The sequence below is a fragment of the Molothrus ater genome, chromosome 8, assembly GCF_012460135.2.
Source record: "Molothrus ater isolate BHLD 08-10-18 breed brown headed cowbird chromosome 8, BPBGC_Mater_1.1, whole genome shotgun sequence".
Lineage (NCBI taxonomy): Eukaryota > Metazoa > Chordata > Aves > Passeriformes > Icteridae > Molothrus > Molothrus ater.
Genome location: NC_050485.2, coordinates 1,485,100 through 1,511,089, shown reverse-complemented (window position 1 = coordinate 1,511,089; position 25,990 = coordinate 1,485,100). Strand labels below are relative to the sequence as shown.

Below are 25,990 nucleotides of genomic sequence, written 5' to 3'. Positions count from 1 at the left end.
CAGCTCCGCAGGGTGATGCTGCACAGCCCTCGCTCGCCGGGAGTGGGCTGCGGGGCTTTTCCGGCTGGCCGGGGGCCCTATGGCCGGGCAGGGTCCCTTTTAATTGTTCCCTGTCCTCCACGCAGGCTGCAGGCAGTTTCTCTTGCCTGGCGGGTTTTTCCAGGCAGGCTCTGGCTGCTGCAGCTCCAGCACAGCCAGGGAGACCGGACTCCTTCGTTTTTTTCGGCCAACACACTCCGTTTTGCATTTTAATAACCCCCAGCCTGCCTTCCTCCTCGGCTCGGAACGGCCCGAGCCGCGGGGCTCCGAGCCTGGCCACGGCGGTGCCTCTACCTCCCCCTCCCCACTCTACTGAAGCTCAACTTTGCAACTAGCCAAGGGGATAAGAGAGAGGGGAGTGGAAAAGCAGAGGGATCAAAAAAAAAAAGGGGAAAAAAAAAGGTGGGGTTCCGAGAGCAGAGGTCCCGCCGTTCCCCCCTCCCGCCCGCAGCAGCCCCGGGAGCCGTCCCGCACACGTACCAGGGCTGCGGCGCGGCCAGCCCGCAGCTCTCGGCAAGGGGCGATGCCGGCATGGCTCGGAGCGGGGCGCGGGTCACGGCCCGGGCCCCCGCGGGCAGGCGGCTCCCATGGCGTGATGAGCCCAGGCGCGGAGAGGAGCCCCGGGCCGCGAAACGTGCTCCGTGCTCCGGCGGCGGCGCCCCTGGCCGGACCCTCCGGGAGGGAGCGGGGAGGGGGCGGCCCGGCGGGGCGCTCGCCGCACCGAGCCCTCCCGGCAGGCGGCAAAACGCGCCCTGGATCCCCGCGGCCGGAGCGGGATTCGCCGCCCCCCACAGCCCACCCGCGGCCCCGGGTGACCCGGAGCGGCCCCGGGGACAGCGAGAGGGGCGGCGGTGCCCCCACGGCTGCCCACGAGAGCCGCCGTCGTTTTGCCAGGCTGGTAACGCCGGGGGTTATCTAACAACAACAACATTAAATGACGGCAATAAGAGAAAAGGTAAATGATCCCGTTACTTGCGGAGGCTGTGGTTTGATGCCGCATACCCCCCGGCCAGCCGCGGTGGTGGCACTCTATAAAATCACCCTTTTCTCTTTAGCCTGGGAGAGGGAAAGCCGGGCGAGCCGTGACAGGCGAGGGGCTCCCCGGGGGACAAACCCCTTTCCCCTTACATGTGCCGTCCAGGAGGACCCTCGAACACCAGCGTCCAGCAGGGCCCGGCCATCCCACGCGTGGAAAAAAACACTCCCAGAAACATGGGGAAGCTGCTGGCTGAGAAGGAAGATCTGCTGAGCCGCCCTCTCCCTCCAGCAAGGAGGTAAAACATAATGAGCCTTGCTCTTTCCCCATCCCCCACCTCATTCATTAAGAGCCACTGACGATATTTGCCTGCTCCTTCCCAGAGGGAAACGGGCGAGTAAAATGTTATGGTAAGAGGAACAGTCAGTCCACTGACCGACTTCTTCCACCCCTCATTATCACCAGAGCCTTTTGTGAAAAGCAGGCCACCAAATCTAACATCTCTTCAGACTGAAAAACAGATGTTGGAAATAGGATCTGTGAAACAATATACCCGAGCAGTACTTTTTTAGAAAGGCTTCATTATTATTAAGTCTGTAGCTGTTGCAATATAAAACACTTCAAGTGTGAGCCAGCCCAGTCAGATGTGAGCCTGCAGAGAGGCTTTTCTGCTGCACACAAGTGAGCAGCACTCTCCACATCCATCCATTCCTAGAGATGCTTTAGGTGCCAACGTTTTGCTGGTTTAAGTGCCATGTGATAAAGGAGAAGAGGCACAGATCTGCACACTCCTTGTCACTGCTGCTCTTCAGTGATAGTGGGTTGGCAGCCTATCACCAATTTGCACCTCCATCCTCTTCCTACCTGCGTACACTTCCTTGCATCAAGAGAGAAATACAGTCTGGGAATCTTAGCTAAGCTCACACACACTTCAGTTGAAACAAGGTGAAACTTACACCACAAACACCTGAATTTTCAACAGTTGCCCTCAGTGGCAGGGAATTTTAGCAATGCACAAGTTCTCTTTGCTGGGTGTAACCATTCCATCTCTTCCTCAGGGCTGGATATCAAGACTTATATCCAAGTCTTTCAAAGACTTGTCCTGCTAAAATATAAGGTAGCACAAGCTATTTTTGTAAGATAAAATCACAGGTGATTTGAGAGGTAAAATAACTATTTTTTAATTTTTAATAAACTGCTGCACACAGCAGAAGTTGAAGGAACTGGAACTCGATGATAAAACCCCACAGAATCAGAGTATGTTTCTTGGGGTGATGGCAATGAGTTAGAGGTTATGGGCTTGAATAAAATGCAGAGTAAAAAATTAGTAACTTGAGGGAAAGCAACAAACAATGAGGGCTAAGGTTTATTTAGAATAAACAGGTTAACAGGAGCACCCAAGCATCAACATGCACAATCACAGCTCCATTAAAAACATGCTAAGGGCTAGGAAACAAACAAGAACTAATAATTGTTCATTTTCACCTACAGACCTACGTGCTCATGGTCTGAGGTCTTCCATCCTGGGAAGCAAGTAGCACCAGGTCACAATCTTTCTGGCAACAGTAAGATACTCAGCCTGGCAAGACAAGCTGAGTTGAGATGTTGGGAAAAAGATCCCACAGTAATGACTGTCTGGGCAATAAAACAGCAGATGAAATCCTTCCACTAAAATGCAAAGTGAGGCACATGGAAATCACAGCTTCTGACTTAACTCCTACCATTCAAAACAGAGACCCTGGTACTGTGAAGGTGCTGCAGTGAAGCTGTTTTGTGTGCTCAAGTGTCAGGGATCAGTACAAAAGAAGGGGAGAAGTTAACAGGAAGCATCCCTACACCATCATTATTTAGCCCAGATCTCGTGTGCACTTATATCTCAAATATAATGTGCAGGTCTGGTTGGCTTAAAAGGGACAAAGGGAAACTTGAAAGACACATCAGAACATAGCAATTGTACCTAAAGGCACATGGAGCAGCTAAATGCACCACTATTTCCACCCTAGAAAGGCAGCAATCTGGATTAAATTCCAACCAATATACTAAAAACCAAAACCAGCATGGAAAGTAATATCAGAGCGAGATACTCATTCACTCAATGTGTGTTTAGAGAAGCAAGGAACTCTTTCTCTAAGAAAGTCGAGGATATCAAGGCAATAGATCAAACACATAATCAGAACATAGACAGCAACTTCATACAACATGTTTTCAAACCACAGAACTCCTTACTACAGCACACAGAAGAGGCAAAACACTTTAGGGAGTTTCTTTCTTTAAAGCAAAAATAACGGAAGAAAGTTAAACCAAAACCACACAACACAGAAGTGCAATTTTAACTAAATGTTACTTGAAGCTGAAAGAGTGCACTGAGGGCCCTGGATGCCACCCAAGCCTCCTTCCCTGTGAATATGCTACTGGCTGTTTTTCTGGGTGAGGTTTTAAGCTGGTGGGCCTTTGGTCTGACACAGTGCTCCTCTCCCAGTGCTATTCTCCAGAATAAAATACAAGTCAACGCCCACCTATAGAATGAATAAAACTGAACAGCATGGGATGAAGTAATAAAGTGCACAAACCTGTAAGTAGCTCTGCATTGCAGGCAGCTCTGGCAAAATTCAAGTCTGTGGTAAACATGAGGGAGCCATGAGGGGCAGCTGCTCACTGAGAGACAGGGAGCCCCACACAACAGCCAACAGGACAAGGACCTCACCCATTGTACACATACAGGGTAAACAGAACAGGCCCAGGGACACCATCTGCAGTCAGGCACAAGGCCAGGTAATAAAACAGCTTCCAGAAGATGAGGTAGGTCTGAAGTTTGACCAAGAACCCAAGCCACTGGTCTGGAGACCCATAGAGTAAGGAAAAATACACACAACCCAAGTGAATACTGAACAGAATCCATGCAGACTATAGAGGCCAAGCCCAAACTAAGGCTCTAAATAACCAAAACTGATTCCTCAGCCAGGGTGGAGCTTAAATAGAGCTCCAGGGCCCATGGGCAAAGGACAGGTGGAGACTCCAGATGCAGTTGGTCAGGTCCATTAAGACCTATTATTGCCCTCAGGGCCTTGACCCTGGAAGCAGAACTATCCAGGTATGCCTGAATTAGTCCTGCAGAGTCATCTGCATCAGACCTCTGCAACAGGCACAGCATCAGTCCAAGGTAAGAAAGGTTGGACTGATGCTGAACTTTAGCTCTTCACAAACCAAAAGCTCTGAGAATTACACTGCAAAGACACCTAAACTGCTTTTTAAGGGACAGATTTGATCTAACCAGGCCTATCTTAGCTAGCCCTGCTTCCCTTGTAGTGGAAAGATGATACTGAAACATTAGAGTTGTTTGCTTGTGAGATTACAAAACACAGATTACAGCTTCCACTTTCTATCAAAGCCTGCCTCACATTTATTTAGCTTGGGAGTCCAGCATGACAAAGTGCCCAGCCTGCTCACAGCCCAGATGTGACCACCTGTGTGCCACACTGGTGTGGGGTGCTGTGCCTGTGAATGCAGGTGAACACAGGGCAAACACTGTCAATGCTTTTGGATTTGTAATACGCATAATCAGATAAAGCACCCACAGCATTGTTAGTTGGCACTGTCTGAAAGAGTGAAGTCTCAAACAACATGAGTTTAATGCAGAAACTCTTGAATTCTAATTGTGGTTTTGCAACCACTTCCTCATTTAGTCTTTCTTGGCCCTGGTTCTGTAGATAGTATCTACCTGCCTGATTGGCACTGAAAACAGGTTAACATTTGTAGGCACACAGAACACAGATACTTTAAGTGTTATCACCATTTTATGTGAAATAAAGCCAGAAGGGACTATGATTTCATCTTCTGATACCCATGATACAGGCCCACTGCATTTATTCTAAATACTTCCTGACACATGTTCCTGAACTGCAGTGGACAGCAGTTTGCTGCCAGTGTCTATTTCCATTGGAAATCTTGGCCCTTACTTCAGTGCATGATTTGCATGAGTAATAAAAAGCATGGCAGCAGAATGATTGTGCAGTACCTTACTGGTAAACACTACATCTGGCAAGCCATGGTGAATTGTGCATGCACAGACCCAAGAGTTTTGGATGCTTCGAGTGTGCTGCACTTTTGCAGTAAGCCATGTGGTACAGGGATCACACAGGGCACACCTCTCCTGGCTCCTGAAAGGAAGGAAGGGACCTGCTTAGCCAGAGGAATTTAGCACCACTGTATTTGCAGACTCAGTACCTGATTAGTCAAATATTTCTGTTTGTTAAAACTTCACTGACTGGGTTTGTCAGGGTCCTGAGGGTGTCAACAAGGCTTCCTGGCCCTGACCAGCCTCACCTGGGGCCTCCACCCACACACCTGGTTCATGGGCCCTGAACTCCATTAAAGCTCAGGCCTGGCCAGGTAATTGCTTCCTATCTAAGCTCTGGTGTAGGTGTGCTTCTCTGTTGGTTCTGGGCTTGTTTGTTGTGTGGGTTTGGTTTCTAGGTGACCCTCAGGCTTGCCTCTAGCTTAGCTTTGGGTCTTCTGTTCCTTTTTTGCCTCTGTGGCTGTTGTGGCTGTGCCATGGAGCTGCTCTGTGCTGTCCCTGTGGCTGTTCCCAGCCCCCAGCTCTGTCTGTCCTGCTGCAGGACTGTGCCCTGTCAGTGAGTCCTGCTGCACCTCCTGTACTGTGCTCCTGTTTGGCTCCTTGCTCACCTCCCCTCTGGAAGAAGCACTTCAGCTACTTGCTGACAGAGGTCAAGAGAGTGCAGGACAGCACAGTCCTGAGGAACTGAGGTTTGCTAGGCTTATAATCTGCAAGCTGTGATTTTTGTGGCAGAAGAAGAATGATTATCATGTGGGGAAAGTTATGTACTCCTGATGTCTGTAGAAATGGTGTGGGGCAAGTGAACAGGCAACTAGATAGTTATTACATCAGATCACTAATTAGTAAAGACTTAAAAAGCTTACAGAGGTATGACACCTGATGGTAACGTGTACAGATATCCCAAAACAGGGCTTGGTGTACACCAGCATTTTAAGAGCACTGAAAATAATCTTTTTGGCAACCATGACTATGAAGACAGCTTGCCTAACTAGAACCTTAATAGTGTATTTTAATTGAAATGTATTTAAAATGTGTTTAGAAAACCAAGCATCTTTAGCAACAGAAAAATCAGGAACAAATTACAATTGATAAAACTACCTACCTGCTTGATTTATTTTTTTTTAATTTGTAGTTCTGCTCCTGAGTATTGTAATTTTAATGTCTTCCCCTGCTGATTGTTAATTTACCGAGGGAGGATGCTATAGTGTCACATGAGTGTAACCCAAATGACATTAAAATTTCTGATGACTTTTAAGAATGCATCATAAAAGAGATGCCACCAGAGAAAGTCTGTAAAAAGTGTAAACATTTTGAGGTAAAAAGATGAAGTGACAACTGGGAGGATGTTAAGATTTAAAGGTGCAAACAAACTACTACAGTCTCTAATAAAGAAAACAGGCCTTGAAAGCACTTTATACCAGTAAGTATTTAAAAAAAAACCAACAAAGCTAGGCACATAAAGCTCATTGCTGAATTCCTTTGTGTGTTAGTATATCTATGCAAGATGTTCTGTTTAGTTTTGCAATGCAAATTTTTTACTGCTTCCCTAAATTATGAGGGCTGACACAGTATCTTCTTGAAATATTCTGCCTGTAGCTAAGAGAAGTGACAGCCCATCTTTGTGATTATTGATTTTTCTAGTCTCTGGTGAAACTCTAGAAACTTGATGACTTTCAGCTGTTAGTGCAGTTGCAATGCTTTTCTGTGTGAAATCAGTAAATTAGGCTCCTACAGCTGGAGCTGTTAACACAGTATGGCTGCTGTGGTGGGAGGAGGCTTTTCCTGAGCAGAAACCCAAAAGAATACAGATTGGGTGGTGAAAATGGCATCAACAGTGACTTGAAAAACCTGCTTCAGTAACTCACAGAATAGTTGGCTTTCTGTTAGAGACTTACAAAAAGTGACTTCAATAAAAAAAAATTAATTTTGCAGGTTTATTACAAAAGGTAAAAAGGCTTGAGAGTTTTCTGCTGTAAAGGTCTTATTTAATGGTTTGTAGAAGAAATCTATTCTTTTTTCAGTTGTGGGAAAGAATGAATATTGTAACAGCCATTTCTCACATATATAAATGACTCAGTCATCAAATAGAGCAAAAGAAGTTTTTTTGTTTCTGACACATGCTTAATTTTAAGGAATATAATCTATTAAAGGAAAAATGAGTAATTTTTCTTGAAGGCAATCTGACACAAGCAGGAAGCAAAAATATTCTGGCAATTCTTTTTGGAAAGTGATTCCTTTTACTCGTGCAAGCATTGAGATCTGTTTGATTGGTTTCTTTGTGTTAGAAGACCAACTTTTTAAAAAGACATATTGATATGTGAAATACTTTAAATACAAGGTCAAGATGTACGGGGCAAAAAGTATATAAGGAGTAGGTGAGTAACTTCAGAAAAATAATGGAAACGCTGACAGCATGAGCTTTCTCACCAGCTGTCACCAGGTGTGTGCTCTCTCCTTGCTCCATGCACCAGCATTCAGAGAGTCACTTGTGAGTTTTTTCTTCAGGAGCTGAAGACAAAAGGTCAAATACCTCCTGGTATTTATTATTATAAAGGAAAGCCTTATACACTGTAATCAACAGAGACATTGCAGAAAATCTAAAAAATTGTCCAAAATGTTGACGGCTGTGGAATCATAATGTTTGACCTTTCTGATTCTAAAACTGCTGATTTTTCTTTTTTCACTGTTTCCCATTCTGATGCATTTTGAAACTTCCATGTAAATAATTACACTGAATATTTTTTTCTGGATATAAAACCATAATTGTAGACAAAAGAACTATTCAGGTTCTAGCCCAAAGTTTAAGTAGCCATTTAAATGGCTAAAAAGAAGTCGATGTATTTTACAGTGCAGTCTAATTAGAGCTCTTTAGGTTTTGGTTATGTGCGCCCATAGGTGTAAATATACGTATTTGTTGGCGAAATGGGCGGATGGCTGTTCTTAGGAGCAGCAAGCGATCCCCGGGGCACTAACTAAAGGGTTCCACGCCGCGGCGTGCCGCGGAGCAGGCAGAGGGTGCGAAGGGGCTGCTGCAGCGGCTCCGGCGGGGCTGTGCCGGCCTTTCCCCGGCTCACCGCGGAGGGGCGGCCCGGCCCGGCCCGGCCCGGCTGACGCGATCCGCAGGCGCCGCGGCGTGGCCCGGCCGCGGCTCGGCGGGGCCGGCCCGAGCTCCGCCCCTGCGGCGCGGCGGGGGCTCCGCGCTGCCCCGAGCGCCGCCCGCCGCCTGAGGGAGCCGGCACGGCCCGGCCCGGCCCTGCCCCATGGCTTCCCCGGCGGCGGCGGGGCCCGGAGCCGCGCTGCCCCCGGCCGCGGCGCGCCGAGACTTCTACTGGCTGCGCTCCTTCATCGCCGGAGGTGGGTGCCCCGGGCGGGGACGAGGTGTCGCTGTCCCTGGTGGAACCGCCGCTGGGTCTCGTCCCCTGGGCAAGCGGGGAGCTCGCTTTGCCTTTTTCCCCTATGGACTGAGGCGGTGGCGCGGTGCACGCCAGGGACTCGCACGTGTGTCAGAACCAGCGAGGAGCCCCGGCCAGCCGGCAGTGAAATGAGCCCGGAGCCTCGTTAGGGTGCTCGGGGAGGGCGGATTATCCCTGTCCTCACACTGCTGAGGCTGCTGTTGAGAAGATGAAGGCGGTGTGAAGGGGCGAGACAGCCTGGCAAACACAATGCCACATTAATGACCTTATAGAGAAAAAGCCTGTTTGTTCTGTAAGGTGTTGTCTCAGGTGACTGATTTGCTGGAGGTAGGAAAAGGTTGTGTTTATTTACAGTTTTTCCATCATGCCGCACTCTCTGTTGGATCTCACTCTCTGAAGTAGCACAGGGTACACGGCAGACACGTAGCCCACCTCCTTGGGAACACTGGCAAGGGCTGTTTCCCGTAAAGGGAAGGAGGAAATAGGATGGAAAACTCTTGAGTAACTTTCAGGAAAGTTCCTCCTGCAGTGACCTTAGCAGCTGAGACGGACAGTGGCTTGGGTTTTTGTAAACAGGAAAAGTAGCTTAAATGTTTTGCTAAGGCTTTAGGGGCTTTGTAGCATCTAATGGAAGCTGTTTACTTGTCATTGGGGCTTTTTCCAGTTCCTGATTATCTACATTAGAAAAATTCCTTATTTAACTGCTGATCTAAAGAACTTTTTTCATCCTGTCACTCTTCTGTTTCTCTCTTGGAAAGGTGTTGCAGGATGTTGTGCCAAAACAACTACTGCACCACTAGATCGAGTAAAGATTTTGCTGCAAGCTCATAACCACCATTATAAGCATCTAGGTAAGATGGCTGCTAATTTTTGGTTTTAAATGCAGTGTGTGTGGTTTGGGTGTGTTAATTTACTCAGTGATGAGGCTGATGATAAAGGTGCTCATCAGACAGGAGGTTGTATGTGTCTGGTCAGTCTGTGTGCCGTGTTTTGTTGCTGTTTGAGAAGAGAAACAAAGCCATGTGTAAGCTGTGGTATCAATCAATGTGTTAGAGACTGAGATGTCAGAATAATCCTCAATAAGGCATGTAAGAGCTAGGCTTGATCTTCTGTTTACAGAAGGCAGCAGGAGACTGGCAGTCACAGCTTCAAAGCTTGGATGATTTTGGTGAGAGCTGTACTGCAGGGGTTCCCAGGGCTCAGACAGGCCTGGCTGCTGGGAAGTGGAGAGAGCAGAGGGTTTGTGCCTGCTGGAAGGTGCAGGTGACCTGTCTTCAGCATCTGTGTTGCATCATGGTGAGAGCAAACTCACGTGTCCACAACTGTTCTCTGCGGGCTCTAACAGTGCCCTCTTGTGCAGAGTATTTGAGCCATTTATGTCAGATGTTACTGAAATATGGCATAACTTTTGCTCCAAAATTTAAGTGTTGTAATTTTCAGGGAAAAAAAATATTTTGACTTGGCTAATTTTGCATGTAACTGAACTTATTAACTTGGCCACTAATGTTTCTTAAAAGTTGGAAAAATAAATCATCTCTAAAGCATAAAATTCAGTAGATATATCTATTCACTGTGGCAAAAAGGGAAACACAAGCAATGTGTTTTAGTAACACATGTGTAGACACAAGTGTACACTCAAGTCTAAGAATTGAAGGGTGAAATTATTGGTTTGAGTAGGATTTTAAATCTTCCATTTGCTTTGTACTGTGCCATAGTTGGCAAGTAAAATCTTCTGTTCTTCCCTATTTTGGGAGTCAGATACGATGCTGATTATTTGAACTATGTCTGACTTGAATGTGCATCCATGTTACATGTAGGCAAAAAAGGAGAATTATGTGGATGAGGTACCTGTAAGTGCAGAGACACCATGGCTCAGTTCATCCAAGTCCTCCCTGTGTGTTTTTATACCTTTGCATTGTGGAGCTGGAGGGTCTCGCTGTGTTCTAGGAAATAGAAACAGTAGAGAGCATTTCTGGTCTTGGCATAAGTAAGTTCAGAGGCAGGTAATAAGCAAGACATCTTAAAAGTAAATTTGCTACTAAATATGTATTTATATCTTAATATACAATGATATAGTGAAAAGGTGCACTAATCTATTCATATTCTTAGAATCCCAGAAACTAATAGATACTTTTGTTTAAACTTCACATGAAAGTTTGTCAGCCATTCTTTTCTTCCTGCCTGAAAGCAAGATATCATTTTCAGTTTTTATATAGCAGTTGCATACATATGACTTAAAACTGTTTGATTATCACAGTTAATTCTCTTATAGAATCAAACTGAAAAGTGAATCTGATAGTAACTATGCATAGCTGATAGTTTAAATATATATAAGCTATGGTTTAAGTTTATATATATAAGCTCTATTTAAGTTTTTATATATAAAGCTATAGTTTAAGTTTATATATATACTTAATATATATATATATATTTAATATATATACTTTATATAAGCTTATAGTCTATACATATACTAGTTAAAACTATAGGTTTTGCCCAAACTCTGTGATGTTGCATTATTTCCACCAATTAAAAGTAGGATTGCTTCTTGTTGCAACAATTCTGAGATAAAGAGTGTGAGATGTTTAAGTTGTAAGTAATGAGAGTCTTCAACAATTTTATTTGATTTCCCTAGTGGTGGCATTTAATCTGTAATTTAGCATGTAGCCATATAATTTTGCCATGGTTTTAGCTTTTAAAGCATTCTTTCTTTCTTTCTTTATTTATTCAGAGTTGACTGAACTGTAAGTCAGCCAGTTCCCCCTGTGTAGCTGCCCTTAGGCTGCTGTGGATGGGTAGTGGCATCTGCAGGAGCCTTGCTCACAGTCCAGGCAGGTGCTGGGGCCTGAGTGCAGAGGTTCACTGAGTCTGGGAGATGAGAAAGCTGATCAAACTTCACCTTAAGGCTCTCCCCTCCCGCAGTGTTTGGGCAGTGAAAGTGGATTTTCCACTTTACATGAGTAACATGATGCAGCTTTAGCTTTATATGCTTACTTCCTTTACAGTAGCATTTCCTTGATTTTTTTCCTTCCCCAGAGTGTTGAATTGCTTTTTTTGTATTGCTGCAGGAGTATTTTCTACATTGTGTGCTGTCCCCAAAAAGGAAGGGTACCTTGGGCTGTATAAAGGAAACGGGGCCATGATGATCAGGATCTTTCCCTATGGCGCTATTCAGTTTATGGCATTTGACCAATATAAAAAGGTAGCTGAACTGATTGTTTTCCTTTTCTTTCTTTTTCCCGTGTCTGCAATGAATACAGACTGGTTGAGTGAGTGAAACTAACATTGAAACTCCTGTGTCTTATTAACTAGCTGCACATCTTTTCTAAGGTGGCTTAATTTTATCAGAATTTACTCATTAAAAATACCAGGGCACCAGGGAAGCTTTTGCCATGTTGCTTAAGGAAAAAGAAATTCACACTGATTTCTAAATGTTTGTATTGTTGAGAATAATACCCTTTCTTTAATGAAAACAAAAGTGAATTTAAAATCTACTGCTATTTGTATTGCTATGAGGGAGCCCTTTGTGAATAATGTAGGAAAAAATATAGAATGAAACAACTTTATTGTATTTCTGTTGGGATTCCTACTACTTCATGGATAAAAGAACCTAAACATGAAAGTCTGCTGGATGTGACTGTTACATTTGACCTGACAAATTATTATGTCAGGCTGTAGATAAAAATGACCTTGAAGACAAAAATGCTCATTTCAGGGTTTTGCTAGATTTGTCGACTCTTTTCTGTTTTCCTGCATTTACTGTTTCATAATAAATCTTTGCAACATCTTGTGGAGGTCAGTTGTTGGCATGAATGTATTTTAAACGTTTCTATTTGCAGTAAAAAATACCATTTTGCTATTAGCAAGGAGAAATTTCATGTTTGAAAGGTCAGATTTAGTACCCAGCCAAGTAAATGGTACCATATTTACTGAGGACAATGGGATTGAAATTGTGATTCCCTTCCCTAAGAGTAAATTTCAGAAGACTGATACAAAGAAGTTGCTGTGATGGGTTTTGTAGGTTCTGTTCTTTGTGCTGTAATCGTGAATGCTCTTGATCTGTACATATTTTATGTTGTGTGGAATAAAAGACTGCATGCCATGCTTTGTAATTGAAATGATTCATGAATCTGCAATTTCAAGAACCCAGTTAGCAGCATAGCACTTTCTTTTCTCAATTAATTGACCAGAAACCTTTGCAATATTTTGCATGGATATGTAAAAGAAAAATAATTCTAAAAGGGGGAAGATACTAAATGATTTTTATAGCAGAAAGTCTCAGTTATTTGATAAAAAGCCTGGAAGGTAATTTCTAACTTCCTTCCAGACTGTAATTAACTTACTCTGAAATGTTGTCCTTTTTCTCTTCTTTTTTATTTCTCCTTTTTTTTCTTTCCTTTTTCTTTTTTCTTTCAATCCAGTTAAAATCTTTATGGGAGTATTTCACATGATGTGCATGTAAGAAAAATTGACTCTTCTTACTTTTCAGTTTTGTTCAGTGTCCTTTGCTCTCTATATACTAAGTTTGCCTTGTTTAACACATATTAATGATAACTAAATAAACAATTAATCTCGTTTCTGAAGTGAACAGTACAAATACTTTCAACTTACTGTTTTGCTTTGTCAGTAGAATTTCAGTACTTTGATATTTTTAGTAAGAAATTGGAAACAGCAGCAGTGGAAACAGTGTTTAACATTGGAAACAGTGTTAAAAAATCTAACAGTAATGAAACGTTCTGAGTTGAATTTATAGCATTGTAAACTTCTTGGGAACTGCTGCAGAGTTTGCACTAATGTGCTAATAAGCTTTGTGCTGTGTTTTCCTGTCTTTTCTGATATCTGACTACTGACAATGTTCCACGTTGTGCAGGTAATAAAGAAACAGCTTGGGATTTCTGGGCACGTGCATCGATTAATGGCTGGATCCATGGCAGGTATGGTTTTGTACTTGGGTTTCACACATGCCTTTTGCTCAAAGGTAATATTCCTTCAGAGGATGATTTGATGTGGGGTTGGGTCAAACTCCTGCAAATTTGTATTAAGTAAATATACTAGGAAATGGTTAGGTTGATGTGGTTGCCTAATTGAAATCTGTTTGTCTAAGAGTATTCTTTAAGAATATTTGTGCAAGCGGTGAATTCTGCGCTATGTTGTGAAGCACAGTTTTTTAATAGTCTTTTATTAACAAGTATAAAAACCAGTGGGATCAGTATGAAGTATAAAGCTGCAGGTTCTGGTGGAATGAGCTCATCAGCCCCTTGCCACTGCTGCCAGGTTGAATATAAGCCCCCAGAAATAGAGAGAACTGTGGCTTCTCAAATGAGAAGTTTCTTTGGATTTGCCAGAAATGTCTGCACTTTTCCATGCCCAGTGCAGGATTTTCATGATGCTCTTTAGATCACATTTGTGAATGTTAAAATCTCTCATTTATTATTTAGTGCAATAGCAGCAGAAAAACCTATCAGTAAAGTTCCATTGTATGGTATGATTATTTATTTGTTTTCCTCTTGCTAGTCATTGAGTCAAAAGTAGCTAAGAAAAAAACAGGGGAAGGTGAGTAATAGTGGACTGAGCTGTAATTGAAGTGATTCTTCATGTGCTTTTCCTTTGTAAGAGAGGCTAAGTACTGTAGTGACACTCCTCAGATAGTCACAGGTATTCCTATTTAGCTTCTTTTGGAAAAAATACTGGGATTTTTAATGCTACCTTCAGTTAAACTAGGAAGATCTCATTAAAATATTCAGACTTTGTGTGGCACCAGAGGAAAGAGAATGAAATTAAACAGTGAGAAGAGTCCTAAAAACTAACAAGGCCTGTTTGCTAAGGTATGTTCCAGAACTTGGCTGGCTTTCTATCTGAAAAGTCAAATAAAACTCCTAGATCCATAGATGCTATTTTTTCCTTCCTTTTTTCCTTTTCCCTAGCTTTAACTGTTCTAGGGAACATTTTACAATATACTCCCCCACCAAGATTATTATTATTATTATTATTATTATGATTATTATTATTATTATTATTATTATTAGCTTTTCCAGGAGCTTTGTCAGAGACTGGGAACCTGACTGGGAGGCACTGTGAAAACACTGAATAATCAGCTTAATCTGTCAGTGTTGGATGGGGTGGAATTCTTCCCATAAATAAATTAATAGCATCTGGCATTGTTGTAAGCACCTTACTGGTTAAATCTGGTTTGTGTGGTTAGAATAACAGAAATAAATTCATGTCCAGTGCTATCTGGCAAGCACCATCTGCTTTAGCTGGTGTGTTTAAGTACCACATACTCAATAGTTTCATTTTTAGAGTCCAGAAAGTGAGGAACTGAGCTTGACTTGGGGGTGAGATGAACACAGCAGTCAAGTATTTATATAGTGTCACATGTATTTGTTTACTAGGTGGCATTATCTGCTTCTTGGGATATTCTTTAGATAATAAGAGGCAGAGGGTTTATCTTAAGTATGTCAAGGAGATGGAGGGGAGGAAGGAGGCACTAAGAAGAGCAGAGAGTTTGAAATCTGGTACAGAAGTTTTCTAGGTTTGCAAACAAAGCAGAGAAGACTTGAAAGCAATCAGTACTATTTCTTGCTTTCCTCCTGTGCTGGCTGCAATGGAGGATATTCTTCTGTTTCTTCCACACCAAAGGAGCTGATCCTGCACAAAGCCCCGTGTTGGTGCCCGGGGCATTGCCAGTGTCATGGGGTGCAGGATCAAGTGGAGATAGATAACCTGTGTTTCCTAGAGCCTTGTGTCCCTGCTGCAGCCTCCAGCCAGGCAGCTGTCTGCTTTCACTTCTCTGTGCCCCCCAACTTCAATCTTGTTTCTGTCAATGTTTCCAACCTCACTGGTGGTCAACAGAATCAGCTCCAAGTGGTGGCAAACATTTCAGTGTCTTCTGTAAGTGATAAACAGGATCAGAAGCATATCCACGGGGGAAAACAAGGCAGTGAGGATGGGGGTAGTGGGGGGAGAGGAAATAAAAGCCTATTGTAATGCTTATATTTAGGGAGACCAGTTAAAATTACTGTGGAAACTCTAACTCTGAATTTCCTGAGTCTTGTGTGATTCAAATTTCAGCTGTAACACTTCATTAACAGATAAGTAGGGTACAGCTTCTTTTAAGGAAAGACAGAGCTGGGCAGAAGAGAAATCACAGAGGTTGGTTAGGTTTAGGAAAGAAAATTATCAAATAACAACAAAAATGAACAAGTAACATTAAATAAAACATCACAGGATGATTTTACAAATTAATTTTTTAAAGTTTTCAATAAAAAAAATCCAAATCAAAACATGGAAATGTGAATTTCCTCTTTTGCACTTGATTAACTTCAAAATGACAAAGCCAAAAAAGACTAGATGTTATCTAGAATAAACTCAAGTCCCATTAAACTAATACAGAAAGTATGTTTTTGTTTTTAGCTATTTACTTTTACTAAAAGTGATTGAAAATAGTACTCACCTAGCACTATCTAGGAGGATGTTGGCTGTCTCCATTTTAAATACTATGTAATGAACAGTTCAGTCAGCATTTTAAAAAAATCTAGTCTAGTTCTTCAGATGTGCTATGGAAGGAGACAGAATTATTATTTATTTGACATAAAGAAATATTAGGACTGATAAATTAGGCATTCTTTAACCTGATAAATATTTTTTATCATCAGCAGTTTCTGTGTATGTCGTTGCTGAAGCTTTGTTTTGTTCAGAAGATGCTACTTGGATAATTTAATCTTTACATTGGCTAAGGAGCAAATCTGCAGTTCAAGGCTGTGTCTTGTGGTTATCACTTTTTGAACTTTATTCCTCTAATCTCCTGGCAGTGCTTAATTTGATCTCTGGAGCTCCTGATATAGTACAAAGAGCATGATACAGAGATAATAAAAACTTGCATACCAGCTGTATTTGCAATGTAAATGTATTCCACTTGTGGCTTTTTCTTGCTCCAGATAGTTTTTTTATTTTTATTTCCCAAGAAAGAAAATGACTAAGACCAGAGGGATAGTAGGGAAATGGGGAGACAGATGAATCCCTGTGGAGCTAATCTCATTGTTAGCTGCCAAAGCCTGGGAAGGGAATCAAGGACAGTCTAATGTGCTTCAGTGGCAGTGTCTTTAGTGTGTGTGACCCAGCATCTTGTCCCCAAGAGTGGTCAGAGGTGCTTGAGGACAACGTGGGAAGTGGAGAAGGGCCTTTCCTGGCTCCTGAGTCAGCACTGGAGTTTGGAAGTCTGCTGCTTTGGAGGAAGTGGCTCTTGGAAGGGAGGAGCTGCGTTCCCCTGTTGAGGTTATTTCAGATCAGTGCCAAGTGCTGAATGTGTCTCTGAACTGCTGGTGCAGGTTTGAATCTGTCCTGTTTCACCTCCCCCAGCAGAGATTTCTGCCTTAGCTCTCATTGGTGGGGATAGACTTTGCTTTTTCAAGCCTGGGCCTGAGCCTTGAGGTGCTGTGGTCTGACTTCTCCTCAGGCAGCATTGAAGGAGCAGAGGTGACATGAGTGATTTTGTAGACTTCACCACGATGACTTTGTGTCCCACAGCTGGTGCCATTCCTCTTGGAAAGGACAGTGTCTCTCTGAGCCCCAAAAGCCATCCTGATCCCCTGTGTGTACATTTTCCTTGGATGAACAGTAAAGCAGGAACATGCCTCTCCTAGTTGCTACAAGACAGCATATATTGTGGCTGATGTCCCAAATCCCCTTTTTACTTCTTTCATTTGTTTTTCAAAAATTCATAGCTAGAAGACTTTAAGAAAAAAAATGAAGACGTTTCTATTCTAATCCTCACTCTCCATACCGTTCATCTGTGTTGTTTTTTTAAATTGTTCTGTTTTCAGAGTGTGCTCACTAAGGAGTGCATTCCCTAAGCTCCTGCTTGGTCTGTTGCTAGCCTTTGTTCAGAGGAAGTGTCTGGAGAGGTTTCAGTGCAGGACTGGAAAGAGCAGAGGGAGTAAAGTCTGTTTTCTGAAGTGGGATGGCTTCCCTGTGCACTCTCAAGCTCTGTAAAAGTGCTTTACTCCTCCCTTAATTTTTTTTAAACTACTTGAATTCATCTCTTGATGATATTTCTGGACATCTCAGGGAATCCATTAGGGAAAGGCCCTAGACTGGGGGCTTGCATTTCATGTAAGTCAGTGGAAACAGTCTCAAAGTTGCTTTAGTGTTTTGCAGCTTCCAACTTTTGAATCCTGGGGGTGAGACAACCTCAGAAATAAACTGCAGATGTCTGCTTTTTGTTCAGAGGACTTTTCCAAAATCTCCAAAAGAGGTGGTTTTGTCTTCTAAATGAATTACTGATGGGATAATCCAGAATCCCACAAACCTGGTTCCCACCTGAGAGTTGAGCAGTGTCAGATTTTTGGATAGCTCACTTACAGTGTTTTTTTTAATCTCACAATCTAATCCTGATAACTTTCAGATCATTCAGCTTATCAGAGCAGTGGGTTTTTTCATTTTTTTTAAACTCCAGGCATAAAAGTTAAGCAGAGCTTGTCTGCAGGGGTTGTGTTGCATTTGGATTTTGTTGTTGGTTTGTATTTGCTTTTTTTGTTCCCCCTGTTATGGATTTGTCTTGGCCTTGTGGAAAGGAGGGGAGAGGATACACCTACAAAAAGAGGTGTCATTAAGAAACCATTAAAACTTAAAAGGAAGTGACATTTTCTTGACAAAAACAAGTGACAATTTTCTTTCCACCAGAAGTGTACTTATCTTCTGTAGGACCAATTTTGAAAAGCTACATTTGGCTAAATCAGAGCAGTTTCTAGAAAACAGTGCCAATTACAAAGGTTTTTACTTTCTTTTCTGCCTTTCCCCAGATTTTTTTTTTTAAGTTTTGTTTGAGTTTTGGTTCTTTGGTGGGGTTTTGTGTTTATTTTTGGTGACTGTGGTGTGCCATCAGAAAATGACCACTGCTGTTAGTCAACAGTTTTCACTATTCCTTCCAAAGACTGTCAGCCATGGAGTGGTTTGCCTCAATACCTAGCAGCTGGAAAGAATTTGTTACTCAGGCAAGTGTTAGAATTGTTGTTTTCTGTGCTGGAGTGCACAGGAAAGTGCTGGAGTTGCACTTCCAAAACTGCAAGTTGGGCAGCATTTCAGCTGTTTTGAAGCAAATCCTAACTGGATTAGTTCTAAGATTTGATTTTTTCCCTTTTATTTTGCATCTTAAGTCCAGAAAGCTTTTCTGCTCAGTTTTAAGATAAAGTGCTGATGTAACATGAGCTATTAAAATGCAGTAATGCAGCACAGTTAAGTACTTCTCATCAGTATGAGCCTGGCTCTGTTTAGATGTAATTAGAATATATTTAGTGTGGCATTAGAATATGTTCCATATTTTCAGATGAGTAGATAGATACATGTATCTATACCCAGTAATGACACCAAATTCTGACAGAACCTGTTTGGAATAAAACATGTAAATCCGGTGGTTTGAATTTTTTTAAAATATGGTAGGATTGAGTTTCATGGTTGCAATCCAGTGAAGCTGATGTATTTGACTAGCCTGGTTCTTAGGAGCTATGGATTTCAAAGCTCAGGTGAAGAGTCAGGCCCATAAATCTTGGAAAATCCAGGCCTAGGTGTGCTGCTTCAGTGAGCACCAAGTACAAACAAATCCTTTGTGTGTTGCTGGAGTTAGTGTTCCTGTTTACTGATTGTAAGTGATTTTAAGTGTTTCTGTAACAAAATAGTTTGTATATGCTATTGTATTCACTGCCAGAAAAGGAAATTCTACTTTTCAAAATAATCCTAGAATCAGATAAGGTGTAGGTGAGTTTTGTTTGCTTGTTTTGTTTTTGTTTTTAATAAAGGTATTACAGCAGTGATTTGTACTTACCCTCTTGATATGGTTAGAGTTCGCCTGGCGTTCCAAGTAAAAGGGGAACACAAGTACATGGGAATTATCCATGCATTCAAGATGATTTACACCAAGGTATTTTTTCTTTTAATCTTCAGTTCTGAAAAAGCAAAGTATGCTCTTAAATGATGTTGCACTGCATTGAACATAATGGCTTAGTGTGAAATAATTGACTTCATTGTGTGCACTTTGAATTTTTTAATGTAAAAAGTTATTTGGATAAAAGTTATTTGTGCTCTTGCCTTAGGCTGCTGAGCTGTAGCTGAGGCTCATGTACGTGGGAGGTCAGAAAGAGCAGAGAAGCTGCTTTCCAAGAAAAGTAGTGATGTTACCAAAAAGATCTGGGGAGGAGGGCTGTGTATAATGCATAAATGTTTCCAGTTATAATGCTGGGTGTAGATTTTTCCTGTTGGTTTTCACTTATTGATCTCCTCTGGAGCCAGGCAGTTGTCCCTTCAGTTCTGCAGGCACAGGAAGCAGAACATGAGCTCCTTGGGTAGCTGGTGCTAGTCAGATTGCTGTCATGGGCTGACCAGTGGGTGACTCAAGACACTTTTATTTCCTGCTACAAATGCTGCTGTGTTTTTCTTTCAAAGGAAGGTGGTTTGAGTGGATTCTACAGAGGGCTGATGCCAACTGTGGTGGGAATGGCACCGTATGCAGGTAAGTTAAAACCAGAACGTGCCAGTCCTTCAGCAGTTCTGTGCACTTCTAAATTTGTTTAATATATTTGTGCACCTAGTTAATTAGCTCTGTCCAAATCACCTTCAATGATGCTCCTTAAGAAGTGCCTTCAATAGTCAAAGCCTGGCTTTTCTGCAATTTGGAGCTGAGAGTGAGAAAGGTAAACCAGTGGTTGTGTTGTACTTCCCAGTTTCCCCCAAGGCAACAAGGAGGCTGTTTCTCTCCCGCAGGCAGATCCGATCCTTGGCAGCTCTGTAAATGCGGCCTCAGAGCCTCCTTGGCTCCATCTCCTGGCGGCTTTTCCGTAATCGCTCCCGCCTGTGGAACAGAGCACAGCAGCCCGGCTCAAATACCCTCGTTTGTAAAGGCTGAGACACGTCCCTCACTTAAAAGGATCTCAGGAGCAATTCTTAGCAGCACGGGGAGATTCTTGACAGCAATCCAGTAACTTAAAACTCACAGTCTAGCTTATTTAAAGTACTGTAGCATTATATATAAACACAGGTCCATTTGGACAGAAGTTCAAAATATTGTTTCTCTGTTTTTCTGCATAAGAAAAAACTTCCAAAAGAACTGGAAAATAGTTTCATTTTGTAAATGCACTTTTCTGTTTATGATGATACATCAACAAACAGTTTGCTTTTTTATGAAAGTACATAAAATTAAATTTCCTTTTAGGTTTTTCATTTTTTACCTTTGGTACCTTAAAGAGCATTGGACTTGCTCAAGCACCTGCCTTGCTTGGACGGCCTTCATTAGATAACCCCGAGGTGTTAGTTTTGAAAACCCATGTAAACCTGCTGTGTGGTGGCATAGCTGGAGCCATAGCTCAGACCATATCGTAAGTTGGGGATGGGGCTGCTTTCCTCTCTGCAGCTGTTCATTCGAAAGAAACTTTGCTCTGACACAGCTTTATCCAAGCCTAATTATTAGTAAGGTTTTTTAATTCATCAAATACTGAAATGCGGGTATTTCCTATTGTTTCACTTACTAAATACCTATTTAATCTTCAGGGTCTTTTAAGAGTTATCCAGTGAGTCAATTAAACAAATCCACGCTAATCTCCTAAAACCACTGGAATCTTTTTTAGTAACAATCTTGTTTCTTAGCTTGTTTGGAAAGCTAAAAAATTTTGATCCTGAACATAATTTGCAGAACTTTATGATTCCAATTTACTTTCAAATCTATGTAACCTGTGAAACCATAGGATTTAAAAAAAGCCAAAACCAAACAAGTCTTCCATATTGTATTTGGCATTTTTATTACTTTGCTTGTTTTTTCCTTTCTCACCCTGTCCTTGTTCTATTTTATTTTGTCCATAAAAGAAGTTAATTTAATGGACTTACACAGCATGGATTTTTCCCTACATCACTGCATTGTAAATATCACTGCCTTTTAGTCTCTAAACTGTTAATTTTATTTTCAATGCAGGTGTCTTCTCCCTTCAGCATTTTACTCTTTTATACTCTCATCTGACTTCCTGTATCTTCCTTACTAGTGCCAACTGGAATGTATTAAGAGCTCTGGTTTGCTGGTTTTGGGTGTGTAAGGGGAGTCTCCCTTTTTGGAGAGCTTTCAGCTGTGTTGAGAATCTAAGCTGGATTCCTGACTCAGTGAAAAGAGTGGGAGCTTGCACGTGGAGTTGTTTGTTTTCTTGTTTCAGCACCATTGCAGCAGCTGTTAGTGATGTGCTTGAGCTGCAGTTTGCATGTCTCCTGTGCAGGTATCCCCTGGATGTCACTCGGAGGCGGATGCAGTTAGGAGCGGTTCTGCCGGACTCTGACAAGTGCCTGTGAGTATTTGCTGTGCTGTTCATCTGCGCTGACTTCTTCATGTCTGAGCTGAGTTCAGCTCTCAGTTTTCATCTTGGAAAGAAAGCAACTACCATAAGAAAACAGCCACCCCCACCCCCTGAACTACTCTGCTGTGGATTTCTTCATTCTTTTAATAAGAGGTTTCCCTGCAGACAAAAGCTACCACTGTCAATCCGGGGTTAAAAAATCACCTGAAATAACAATGGCACCCTTGTTAGTAATCCTGTATCTCCACTGGTAAAATAGGTTTTTGTATTTTAATGCAACTTGTGCTACCTTTAATATCAGCAGGCTCTCTGAAAGAGAGACCCAATGCTTCTACTGAAATGAAGTAGAAACATTCAGTGTAATTTAATGGTGCAGAATCTGTTCCATAAGATGATTTTGCATAATAAAATTGTATTTGAGCTTTTTTGCACTTATAGTAACCTCCTACGCTCCACACATTGTTGAGGTTCCTCCAGTAGAAATGGAATAACTTAAAAATCATAATGTTATTAAATCAGCTTTCATTTTGAGAAACTTTCTGAATTTCAAATTGTCTCAATCTAATTCAATATTCTGGGACAGTTTTCTCTTGGTTAGTTTCAATCTTGTGGAATTGTGTATGTCTGAACCCAGTGCAATTCACTGGGAACCTCCTTCATGGAAGCTTGGATCCTACAAGAGCAGCCCGAGTGACCTTTCACAAACAACCTCAGTGTTGCTTAACTGTGAAGGTTATGTTCTGTTTTCCTCACCAGCCTTTTTGTTTTTCTTGGTTATTCTCCACTCCTGATGATTTTAACATAAAACTGTGTTTGTTGTTCTCAGAGTTTTACTTTTTGCATTTGTGAGGACTCCTTTTTACAGACCTGAGGCTTCCCCATTTAACAATTTTGTTGTGACCATATGGAGAGCTGTGCTTTGAAGGAGAGACACACAAGTCTGTCTTTAGAGCATGAGAGGATAAAGCAGGCAGGAAGTCTGGAAGCTTTGGAACATAGGGAAGATGCTCTCCAAGAGCACTGTCTCCAATAGCATGGAAACACCAAGCACTTTAAGTGCTTTCCATTTCATGTCTGCTTAGTTTCAATACAAGTATGTGAAGAAAGTTCTCTTTGCACATACAGTGCAATTTCTGCTTTTAATAAGGTCAAATATTATATTCTCAGATTATTATTTGTAAAAGGAATTTATGCTTCTCTGCTCTTTCCTGCCAGTTAGGCAAGAGAATGTGTGGAGCCATTCTGGTGGAAAATACTGTACTATGTCTTGTAGGGCAGGTGTTTTCAGGCCAACACTTGTTTAGCTGGGACTGCACCATCCTCTTTCCAATTCCCAGCCCTTGGGCTTAAATTTCTTGCAGAAGCACAGGCTGTGTTTTTAGTCATATGTGGCTTTTTAGTCATATGTGGCTTTGCTGTGTGGAATGCCCTGGCTTTTTCTCCATGGATCTCTTAAAACCCAAGTAAATATGTAAAGAAAATGATTTTGCTGCTGCATGTGTGTACCCAGTGATGATTTCTTTTGGCAGTACCATGGTGCAGACACTGAAGTACGTGTACCAGCAGCACGGCGTACGGAGGGGGCTGTACCGAGGGCTGTCCTTGAATTACATTCGCTGTATTCCTTCCCAGGCCGTGGCTTTCACCACCTATGAACTTATGAAACAATTCTTGCACCTCAACTGATTCTTTGTTTGAGAAGACTTTGCTGTAAAACTACACCATCAATCCTCAAATGATAGCGATGAATAAATGACTTGAAGTTTAACAAAAAAAGCTTTCTGTTACTGTGGAGCTGCTGTTGTCTGACATCTTTATTTGCCAAAATGTGGTTGATTTCCTGGAGTCAGAACCGGGTGACACATCCACATAAACATTAGCTAGCTCTAAACACTTTGTTTGCACTCGATCTTGTAGGCTTCATTAGGTGAATTTTAGGAATGACACAGTTTTGGAGATGACACCCATGTTTTACATGGGTTCCAAGCTGTTATTTAGCTTTATCACCATTCCAGGAGTTACCTGCTGCTGATTATGCTGCCTTTGAATCTAGTAATTAGGCATCTGTTCTTTAAAAATTAAATGGAATAAACTGATATTCAACACAATGCAATGATTTTGGCATTCAGATCCTTGCCAGGTCTGTAGAAGCTGAGCTTGGCAGAGCACACTTCAAGCAGCCTTTTATTCTTGTTCTGTATGAGTTTTCTGTATGCAAGAACAGAAATTGCTAGCCAGGAAGGTATCTTCAGCCATTTCAGCTACAACCAGCAAGATGTATTTAGCAGTATTGGATAGCTTGCAATTTGGAGATTTTGGTGTACATTGTATTCTAAGAAATGCTGTACTACACAAATAAAAGTGGGGGAAAACTGACAGGGATGAGTGCTAGAAAAGATCTCCTTGTGGCAGGTGGTGGGGGCCTAATCTTAGAAAGCTTTTCTGTGCAGCTGCATGTTCTTGATTTGGTGTGCTCAAGGCTGAGTATGTTATGAGTATGTGCTATCCCGGTACTAGCTGGTGTAAACAGGTTTTTCCCTCCCCTAAACCACGGTGCCAAAGAACACTGCATGCTGCTGCAATTACTTATTTAGGCATAGGGACCACATGCAACCTCAGAGAGAAAAGAAAATGAAGATTGTACTGGCCTCTGTAGGTGTGTATGTACTGTTTGTTCCTGAAGTCATGGTATGCAATGGACTATTGCATGTTGGCCTCCTCCTGTGATTCCTTTTCTGGAAGGAATTATTTTATACATGATTTGCATTGGTACTCTTGATTTTACTCACTTGATTCAGGAAACTGTAAAGCATTTACTTCATGTAAGTTATTTATTTATTGTAAATATTTTAGTGTCTTGTAAGAATTGGCAAATGGTGATGTTAAGTGCTGGATGGTAAGACTGATTTGCTTAATTTTGACAAATTTAACAAATTGGATTTTCAGTTATATATTCAATACCAACTTCTGTGGCTCAATTTTTTCCCCAGTTTCTTAAAAATACATATTTCTTTGAAATTTACAGTGTAGCAGTGGACAGAGAATGAAATGTATCTGGATATATTTTATTAAAATTTTTGAACCCATGTCCTTGTGTGATCTTTGTGTGTTGCAACCAGGAAGAATACATATTTCTGGAATGATCTATTTGCCCTAATAGGTAAATATGCACAACATTGTAATTCTTAATTAAATGACAGCAAATATGCTTTTTCATCTGATCTTTTTTCCTGATCAAGGAAAGCTAGCCAATATCACAGTGAACTTTTACATTTTCAAGTTCTTGCAGTAGAGATAAATCCACTGTGTTAGAAAACTCAAGTGCCTTTCTTTTCCCTACATTGTTTTGCTGTGTGAGCAAATAAGCCAGTTCTTTTTCATGTGAATACTGTTAGGGATTATTAAATTGAGTTTTACATCTTAATTCTACTACCAGGGATGTATTTGAGAAGTGTCATGGTAAGTTAAGCAGTTGTAAGGCAGAATAAAGCAGAACCCAGCATGTTCATGCCTGAGAGGAAGAGAAAATAAAGTGTCTTCGGAATTCTTGAGTCTGGTATAGAATGTGAAAAACACACCTACTTGATGGAACTGTGCTGTATTTTCAGAATTAGTTTTTCAAAATAAAATGTAACAGTGTGTGGAAGTGTTTTAATATTGATTCCTGAATTTACACAGTTATGCTTGGAGAATGCAACTTGAAGATCTATCAGCAAACACTTTTTACAATCTCTGATTTCAGAACACTTGTGTCCAACTTTCTCCCTAGAGATTCCTCACACTGGTTGGATTTTAGATAACTTCAAAAAGATATTTAAAGCCTATTTTGTACTTCATAAACCTATTCTGTTGAAATATTTATTTTCTGGTGCGTGGGAGATGTATAGACAGCTTGAAAAAGGCTACAGCACAAAGGTTTAGCAAGTGCTAAAAGCACTTACATAATCTCAATATCACACCACATTATGACTGCATTTAATCATATCAACGAGCAACTATACAATTATAATTAAGCTTCTCTTAGAGAATAATGTTGCACTGGGAAGCAGCATTAATGTAGTTTACTGCATATATTTCAGGACTATCCCAAATAAAACTGTAAAGGCCTAACCTAAGAATGTTCTCACCTTTTAAAATTCATCAATTTGAACTCGATCCTTCT

At 41.7% G+C, this 25,990-nt stretch overlaps 1 protein-coding gene across 2 annotated transcripts; it reads left to right on the top strand.

Moving 5' to 3' along the window:
- Positions 1–8,308: 8,308 nt before the first annotated feature.
- Positions 8,309–24,914, top strand: SLC25A16 (solute carrier family 25 member 16). Of its 2 annotated transcripts, none has more exons than XM_036385682.2 (9): positions 8,309–8,444; positions 9,262–9,354; positions 11,572–11,705; positions 13,374–13,437; positions 19,297–19,418; positions 19,940–20,006; positions 20,706–20,868; positions 21,751–21,819; positions 23,461–24,914. In XM_036385682.2, the coding sequence occupies exons 1-9, from the start codon at positions 8,351–8,353 to the stop codon at positions 23,489–23,491; spliced, it is 837 nt and encodes a 278-aa protein (XP_036241575.1). In that variant the 5' UTR covers positions 8,309–8,350; the 3' UTR covers positions 23,492–24,914. The 2 variants fall into 2 exon arrangements, with proteins under 2 accessions (XP_036241575.1, XP_036241574.1); XM_036385681.2 differs by having other exon boundaries at positions 23,358–24,914.
- Positions 24,915–25,990: the final 1,076 nt, after the last annotated feature.

Bases quoted from the DNA above. Each gene is read 5' to 3' on its own strand.
- SLC25A16 (XM_036385681.2), top strand. From the start codon at position 8,351: ATGGCTTCCCCGGCGGCGGCGGGGCCCGGAGCCGCGCTGCCCCCGGCC. The intron at 9,355-11,571 runs GTAAGATGGCTG...GTATTGCTGCAG, and splicing joins CCACCATTATAAGCATCTAG to GAGTATTTTCTACATTGTGT. The intron at 11,706-13,373 runs GTAGCTGAACTG...CACGTTGTGCAG, and splicing joins CATTTGACCAATATAAAAAG to GTAATAAAGAAACAGCTTGG.